General features: G+C 42.3%; 1 protein-coding gene across 1 annotated transcript; it reads left to right on the forward strand.

The window, feature by feature from the left end:
* Nucleotides 1–7,917: 7,917 nt before the first annotated feature.
* Nucleotides 7,918–8,850, forward strand: LOC146341384 (olfactory receptor 5AP2-like). The gene has a single exon (XM_084807409.1). The coding sequence runs from the start codon at nt 7,921–7,923 to the stop codon at nt 8,848–8,850; it is 930 nt and encodes a 309-aa protein (XP_084663535.1). The 5' UTR covers nt 7,918–7,920.
* The last annotated feature ends 495 nt before the right edge of the window (nt 8,851–9,345 follow it).

Genomic DNA, 9,345 nt, shown 5'->3' on the forward strand with positions numbered 1-9,345 from the left:
AATATAATAAACATAAATGGACAAAATAAAAGATATGTGGTGCCCCTTGGGCTGCTATCACATGACTACAGGAGTGGTAGGATGCCCAGTCCCTGCTCTGCTGGCCACAGAGGTGGCCACAACCTAAGGGCTCCATCCTCCAGTATGAGCCAGTAAAGTCTATGGCATGTGTCAGGGCCTAGACACAGACCTATGTGTGGAAGAATGTATCAGAGCCCATCAAAGACCAGATTATGGGAACCCCCTAATCCACAAAACAGTTTGTCCCAGCTGAAACCCTAATATGCCACCCAAACTATGACTGGGGAAGAATTTGACAGCAAGCCTGCCGTACAATGAGAAATGTGTGTTTAGACACTGTGTTTTGGGGGGGGGGGGTGTGCATGTGCGTGCATGCGTGCGTGTGTGTGAAGTATTAGCAATATTATCTCACTACTTTTGTAAACTAATTAGCAGAGGCTTCATACCTGCAGGAAACTTCCTTAAGCAATACACTCAGGGGACTGTTCTAGATTTAGCTTCCTCCTTAGAGGAAACATATCTTGAAATATCATGAAAGAAAGCCATATATAAAATCCTACTTTTAAATCACTTAGTACTTCACTGCCGGTCCATAGAAAATATTTTAAAAAAGAAATTCTCAGTGGAAATCCAGCATTTTCTCATCAGATAAGCTAAGGTAGGTAAGTGATTCTTCTGACTTGTTCCTCCTGCCTCTTCCACTCCAGAATTTTGTCCCATTTAGGATTAGATATGTTGTAATGCAGGGGGTCATTACTTGCCACCAAGTGTATTTTGGTGGCAAAAGAAAGAATTCCCTATCTCCTTTCTTTCCAGGAAGCCTCTAAATGGCATTTTCTTGAAGGATTAGGAACTGTGAAAACCAAGTTTGTCGTGCCTGCAGTCCTAGGGTTGTATTGTCACATTTAGTGGTCAGGGCTCTGAAAGTTGTTCTTGTTTTCATTTATTATAACATTTCATAATAAATATACATATATTCAACGAGGAACTGTTCAGACACTAATTGATAGCGCTACTCACCTGTTCTGAGCAGTGTGGGTGTCAGTGTGATTCCAGCCTTTCCTGCAAACATAGTATTAACAGTTTTAAAGCGTACCAGTGCTAACTACTAATCCTCTGAAGTCAGTGAACAAATACTGGTGTTCTTACATCCCTGGATCGGGCCATTTGTCTTTTCTCCAACTACTATAAACATGTCTAACTTGAAGAAACTAAACTGTTACTAGTATTATTTATTTTATTCTTTACATTCCTATAATACCAGTCAATGGAGGAAGCAATAGTAAGGTTGTAACTGACTTCCATCAGGTTTATAGCTTACCCCCAATAGGCATGTATTTTCCCAATACTTCTTTCTTGGTGTTGACACTGAGATTTGAATAAGGAAATCTTTGGTTTAAATCTTACTGGTGCTGGAAATGTGGATAACAGTACTGATCAACCTTATATATATATTGCATTCATTCATTCATTCATTCATTCATTCATTCATTTATTTATTTATTGCCTGCCTTTCTACCAAAAACGACACTCAAGGAGGCTTACAGAGTCAATTAAAATTCATAAAAGCAATACATTTTTGTTGTTGTTCAGTCGTTCAGTCGTGTCCGACTCTTCGTGACCCCATGGACCATAGCACGACAGGCCTTCCTGTCCTGCACTCTCTCCCGGAGTGTGCTCAAGTTCATATTCATTGCATCGGTGATGCTATCTAGCCATCTCATCCTCTGCCGTCCCCTTCTCCTTTTGCCTTCAGTCTTTCCCAGCATCAGGGTCTTTTCCAGGGAGTTTTCTCTTCGCATTAGGTGGCCAAAATATTGGAGCTTCAGCTTCAGTATCTGTCCTTCCAATGAGCACTCAGGGTTGATTTCCTTTAGGATCGACTGATTTGACCTCCTTGCAGTCCAGGGGACTCGTAAGAGTCTTCTCCAGCACCACAGTTCAAAAGCATCAATTCTTCGGCGCTCAGCCTTCCTTATAGTCCAGCTCTCACAGCCATACATTACTACTGGGAAAACCATAGCTTTGATTATACGAACCTTTGTCGGCAAGGTGATGTCTCTGCTTCTTACTATGCTGTCTAGGTTTGCCATAGCTTTCCTCCCAAGGAGCAAGCGTCTTTTAATTTCATGGCTACAGTCTCTGCCTGCAGTGATCTTGGAGCCCAAGAAAGTAAAATCTGTCACTGCTTCCATTTCTTCCCCTTCTATATTCCAGGAAGTGATGGGGCCAGATGCCATGATCTTCATTTTTTTAATGTTGAGTTTCAAACCAATTTTGCACTCTCCTCTTTCACCCTCAACAAGAGGCTCTTGAGATCCTCTTCGCTTTCTGCCATTAGGGTGGTATCGTCTGCATATCGGAGATTGTTGATAATTCTCCCAGCAATCTTAATTCCGACCTGTGATTCATCCAACCTTTGCATTGTTCATTTAAGAAGGCCTTCTTGTCTCTCTTTGCTATTCTCTGGAATGCTGCATTCAGTTGGATATATCTTCCCCTTTCTCCCTTGCTTTTCGCTTCCATTCTTTCCTCAGCTACTTGTAAAGCCTCATCAGACAGCCACTTGGCTTTACTGCACTTCCTTTTTGGGGGGATGGATCTAGTTGCTGCCTCCTGAACAATGTTACAGACCTCCGTCCAGAGTTCCTCAGGCACTCTGTCTATCATATCTAATCCCTTAAATCTATTCCTCACCTCCACTGTATATTCATAAGGGATATGATTTAGGTCATACCTGAATGGTTTAGTGGTTTTCCTACATTCTTCAATTTCAGCTGAAATTTTGCAAGAAGCAGCTCATGATCTGAGCCACAGTCAGCTCCAGGTCTTGTTTTTACTGACTGTATAGAGCTTCTCCATCTTTGGCTGCAAAGGACATAATCAATCTGGTTTCGATATTGACCATCTGGTGATATCCATGTGTAGAGTCATCTCTTGTGCTGTTGGAAAAGAAGTGTTTGCTATGATCAGCGTGTTCTCTTGGCAAAACTCTATTAGCTTTTGTCCTGCTTCATTTTGTACACCAAGGCCATGCCTGCCTGTTATCCTGGTGATTTCTTGACTTCCTACTTTAGCATTCCAATCCCCTATGATGAAGAGAACATCTTTTTTTGGTGTTAGTTCTAGAAGGTGTTGTAGGTCTTCATAGAACCGATCAACCTCAGCTTCTTCAGCATCAGTGGTTGGGGCATAGACTTGAATTACTGTGATGTTGAATGGTTTGCCTTGGATTCGTACTGAGATCATTCTATCAGTTTTAAGATTGTACCCCAGTACTGCTTTTCCCACCCTTTTGTTGACTATGAGTGCTACTCCATTTCTTCTAAGGGATTCTTGCCCACAGTAGTAGGGATGGACGAAAGGGACTTACCTTGTCCCGCAGCTTGCTTCACGGTGGGGGGGAGGCGCTTCGGTTCTCCCCCCGAAGTTCAGGCGAGGGGGGGAGGCGCTCCGCCTCACCTGGCCGAAATTCAGGCCTGGGGAGAGGCGCCCCATCCGTCGCTGGCGAAATTCAGGCCGGGGAGGAGCGCCCCGTCTCCCCGGCCGCGAAAAAAAAAGTAAAACACACACACACACACACACACACACCCGTGATAGGCTATGTAACGATTTGCATAACCTATCACGGCTAGATTTCCAAAGTCAGCCGTGATAGGCTACGTAAATCGTCACGTAGCCTATCACGGGTGAGTTTGGGGGAAAAAAAAAGCGCGTACGCAAATGGCGGCTCCCATGGGGACCACCATTTGCGTTCCTTATTTTGGCACGTCTAGTCTACGCAAAGATTTACGTAGACTACGGCGAAAATAAGGGCAATGCAAATAGCATTCCCTTATTTTCGCCGTAGTCTACGTAAATCTTTACGTAGGCTACAGGGACCAAATAAGGAACGTGAATGGCGGCTCCCTATGGGGGCCGCCATTTGCGTACATGCTTTTTTTTTTTCAAAGTCACCCGTGATAGGCTACGTGACGATTAACGTAGCCTATCATGGCTGACTTTGCAGATCTAGCCGTGATAGGCTACGTTAATCGTTATGTAGCCTATCACAGGGGCGTTTGTTTTTTTTTCTTTTGAAGTTTGCGGCCGGGGAGACGGGGCGCTTCTCCCTGGCCTGAATTTCGGCCGGTCGAGGCGGGAAGCCTCCCCCCCAGCCTGAATTTCGGCCGGGTGAGGAGGGAAGCCTCCCCCCCCGGCCTGAACTTCGGGGGGAGCAGCGAAGCACCTCCCCCCCACCGCGAAGCAAGCTGCGAGACCAGGTAAGTGACTTTCGTGCACCCCTAACCTGAAGTAAATTCGCCCATGCCTGTCCATTTGAGTTCGCTGATTCCCAAGATGTCGATGTTCAGTCTTGCCATCTCATGTTTGACTACCTCCAGCTTACCTTGATTCATTGATCTTACATTCCAGGTCCCTAAACAATATTGTTCTTTACAGCATCGGATTTTCTTTTCACCACCAGACACATCCACAGCGGAGTGTCCTTTTGGCTTTGGCCCAGCCGCTTCACTCTTTCTGGCGCTACTTGGAAATACCCTCTGCTCTTCCCCAGTAGTATATTGGACACCTTCCGACCTGAGGGGCTTATCTTCCGGCGTCATCTCTTTTAGCCTTGTGATACGTTCCATGGGTTTTTCTTGGCACGAATACTGGAGTGGGTTGCCATTTCCTTCTCCAGTGGACCACATTTTGTCAGAACTCTCTGCCATGACCTGTCCGTCTTGGGTGGCCCTGCATGGCATAGCTTATGGCTTCACTGAGTTATGCAAGCCCCTTTTCCACAACAAGGCAGTGATCCATGAAGGGGAAGCAATACATTAAAATGCAATAAAAACATCACAATTACAGATTCTTTAAAATTCAAAATAGCACCCTACCCACCAGACCCACTTACAGGTTAAAGTCCTTCTTAAATAAAGCAGTCTTTGCCTGCAGGCAGAAGGACATCAAAAGGGAGCTTATTTAGCCTCCCTTGGAAGGGAGTTCGTATGCTGGGAGCAGCCACTAAAAAGGCCTCTGAAGGCACCAAAAAAGGCCTCTCTTGGCTTGCCACCAAACACGCCTCTGAAGGTGGAGGTCTCAAAAGAAGGGCCTCTCCAGAAAAATTAGGTTTATTGTAGGAATTACTAAGGTTAGGGATGAACATTTTTCCTCCCTATTCTACCATTGTTCTTTGGAGTGACACTACCTCTTTTTCAGCTTTACTACCTGTCCTCCACTGAACTTGGGAAGGGCATTTACAATTAATTTTGGAATTGTTGCATTTCAATTTGCAGATTGCTGCAGTTTTCAGTGTGTGCTATTGTTTTTCTCCTTATAGGTTGATGTATGTGGTGTACTGAGTAAGTCACAACACAAAACCCAACCCTGGTGTGATTGCTTTCTTTGGATTGTGGCCAATGGTACTTTCAGGCAGTAAGTTCCTTTGGATAATTTGCTAATTTCCACGATATTGTCTGGAATACGTTATGTTAGCAGGCAATTATTGAACTGGGAAATGAAAGCTCTGGAAGCAAAACATTTTAAGGTAACTTTATAGAAATTTTATTGTCTGACCAATATTATAAGAGTTCTAAAGCTTGTATAGATCATGAATGAAAATTAATATTTTAAATATTAATATTTTAAAATTAATATTATACATTTTAAGTTTAAGTTTAATGTTATACTCGATAGGATTGTGCCCTTGGTGATCAGAAGCCACTGAACCCAGAGGCATCCAATCATCCAATGCAAGGCAATCTTTGCCTCCTCATCTCCTGGCCTGCAGATTTTGCTTAACACATCTAGTGAGGTTGCTTCAGAGGGGGAGGGAAGGATGTTGGAAAAGGCTTGGGATAACTCGAATCCTGGCCTCTCTGGTCTCCTCCCCTTCCTCCCCAATGAACCCCCCCCCTTTCCTTCAGCACAGTTCCTCCCAGCTAGTGCAGTTCCTTCCACACTGTCTGCGAGTGGGGGAGGGAGAGCAGATCTCCAACTTCACCTTTAAGGTTGGAGCACTGTCTCCAGCCTCAGAAGGGGGAATCCAAGCAATCCTATGATTCCTTGGACCCCCGCCCAGAGACCACTGGATTACTCTCTTAGGGTGCAATCCCATGTTTAGACAGAAAAAAGTCCTACAACTCCAAGCATTCCCAAGCCAACATGGCTGGTGGGGGAATGCTGGGGGTTGTAGGACTTTTTTTTCTGTCTAAACATGCATAGGAATGTGACCTTAGTTGATTTACAGTGCAACATTATAATGTCTACTCAAAAGTATGTTAAATGGGACCTACTCCCATGTAGGCTTGTGTAGGATTGCAAATAGATTTCTGAATCCTTGAATGCTTATTTACCCATTGGATGTTAACAATATTGCTATATTTCCTTTTTCTTCTCCTTATACTTCCTATAAACTAATTTTTAGACTTGATACTTCCTATAAACTAATTTTTAGACTTGTTAGTTGTGTAATTTGGTAGGAAGATTGGTTTATTGAATTCTGTGGACATTCGACATGACAATATAAACAAAAAATCTGCTGTAAAAATCAAGCACTCCATAACTAAAGTACAATGACATTGGCATAAAGCTTTCTTGAAGATCTGTTCTATATAATAACGCACTTTACTAAACATATTCAATAAGAAAAAAAATGCTTTCAGCTGAACATGTTGTGCTAAGGACTTTTGATGTGCACTCAAGCTTCAAAAAGATGGGAAATTACAGTTGTTAAGGGCCCTGCTTTGAACAAATGGATTATTTAGGAACTAGGTATGTGATATGGTATCCTATGTTGTGGTTAGTTCTAATTTCACCACTACCTTGGAGCTAGATGTCTGTCAGTGGGAGAATCATGGACTTAAGTCCCAGATTTATCTGTTCATTGGAATAGACCCATGGAGTCTATGCAACTGGAGCTATCATGCAACTGGAGCTATTATTCTACATTAGAAGTACTCAACTGGCAACCTATACCATCCACAGAATGAAAGAATTGGAAAAATGCCTCCACTAAAATGCACACATTGGGAAAATGTGCAAAGAAAAATGTGTACATTTCAAAAAAGCATACAAATACACTTTAATCAATGAGTGGATGCTTACAAAAATGTGTACAATTTGAAAAATACATTAAAATGCACCCCCCCAAAAAGATATGTTTTCCTATTAAAACAAAACAAAATCACGAGCACAAAAGCAGCATGGATTGGAATTAGGGATGTATGAATTGTATAAAATCCATTCCATCTGTGTTTCTCAGATTGTCAGGAGCCTTTCGTTCCATCCTCTGTGCATTGATGAAATTGGAATTTGAACAAATTTGCACCTGTGAAAATGCACCCTCCCCCCATGCACATTTACATGCTCTAGGCTTTGGGGTAAATATACATTTTTGGCTTAAAAAAAAAATTATACGATAAAATTTGAGTAAAAAGAGGGGAAGTTAGAAAAACACTCTGCAAGTCCAGGGGGTGGGGGAAGAGCCATTCTGCTGCAGAATACTCTGGTCAGAATCATGAAAATCCAAACAGATTTTGGTTCCATTGCAGATTTCTCTCAATTCTCTGACATCCCTAGAATGGACTGGAGGTGGGAAAGATAGGAATCCTTCAGAATTGGATTTGATATAGAGATCTGCTAACCTGGGTTTAAAACTGTCCTGCGCAGACTGCATTGGAGAAGAGCCTGCATAGTTAAATTAAATAAATGTCTTTGTTCCATAATAGTTTGTTTTGATAAGGAGGGGAAATGTATTTTTTTTTCTCCAAAGAAAATGCCCAGATACTTTAGCAAAACATGATTTTCTGAGAATTTTTGCTTCAGCAGAATTATTAGGCTGGGAGCAGATCTGTGAGTGATTACATTCTTCTTTTTCCTTGGATAGGACACATGGAAAACAGAGCAGTACAAAATATGACAGCAGTTACTGAATTTATCCTACTAGGATTTGGGGAACCCTCTAGCTTACAGCATGTTCTGTTCTTCCTGTTCTTCATTATCTACATTGCAACTATGTTTGGAAATCTTCTGATTATTGTGCTGGTGCTGTCTAACCAGAACCTTCACACACCCATGTACTTCTTTGTGGGGAATCTATCCTGCTTGGAGATCTTTTACAGTTCAACCACCCAGCCCAGGATGCTGGCCAGCCTCATGACTGGGGACAACACAATTTCGGTTACCGGTTGCTTTGTACAATTTAATATCTTTGGCTCTCTGGTAGCTACAGAATGCTTTCTCTTGTCTGTTATGTCTTATGATCGGTATCTAGCAATATGCAAGCCACTGCATTATGCAATCTCTATGAAAAGCAGGAACTGCTTCTTCTTAGCGAGTGGAGCATGGATTAGTGGGTTTTTGGCCAGCACCATCACAACCTGGTTGTTATCTCAATTAACATTTTGTGGCCCAAATGAAATTGATGATTTCTTTTGTGATTTTAATCCATTGCTAAAACTTTCCTGTACAAGCACTCACAAGATGGTGATCTTTACTACCTTCCTATCTTCCATATTCTCCTTTCCACCTTTTGTATTGACTTTGATGTCTTATGTTTATATCATACTGGTCATCATGAAAATCCCATCCACCACTGGAAGGGAGAAGGCCTTTTCTACATGCTCCTCTCACCTCATTGTGGTCACCATATTCTATGGCACTGTCATCATGGTATACATTCTCCCCGATACTGACGCACTAAGAGATTTAAATAAAATATTTTCTACTTTCTACACTGTCCTCACTCCAATGGTCAATCCCCTCATCTACAGCTTAAGAAACAAAGAGGTGAAGGAGACCTTGAAGAAATGTCACAAAAAATATGTGCATTTCACACAGACATGAATTTCATTATTGATAATTCTTTCCACTTCTTTTCCATTGTGCTCCACTGTATTCTAAATGTTTGAACTGTATTACTAGTTCTGGAATATGTCTCTGTCAATCAAGCTTCTGTGACTCTGGCACCTGAAGGAATTCTTGTCCCCATTCCTGTATATTGAGATCATGTTTGGGTGTTCTCTTCTAGGTTCTGAGGTAATGCCCTATTTGTGGAATTGCCCCATCCTGAGAGGCCTGCCTGGCAAAGGGATTGAAAATAAAACCGCCAGTATCATTCATAATACCCTTCTAGGTGGTGTGACCACACTTGGAATACCTCCTACACGTCTGGTCACCACACCTAAAAAAATGGTATTGTAGAGTTGGAAAAAGTGCAGAAAGGGGAAACTAAAATGATCAGGGGCTGGAGCAACTCTGCTATGAAGACAGGTTATAACATCTGGGACTGTTTAACTTAGAGAAGAGGCAAGCGAGAGAAGGCATGATATAGACATAATA

This window comes from Heloderma suspectum, chromosome 6 (assembly GCF_057233095.1).
Source record: "Heloderma suspectum isolate Gila_16-S chromosome 6, 16-S_ref, whole genome shotgun sequence".
In the NCBI taxonomy this organism is placed as follows: domain Eukaryota; kingdom Metazoa; phylum Chordata; class Lepidosauria; order Squamata; family Helodermatidae; genus Heloderma; species Heloderma suspectum.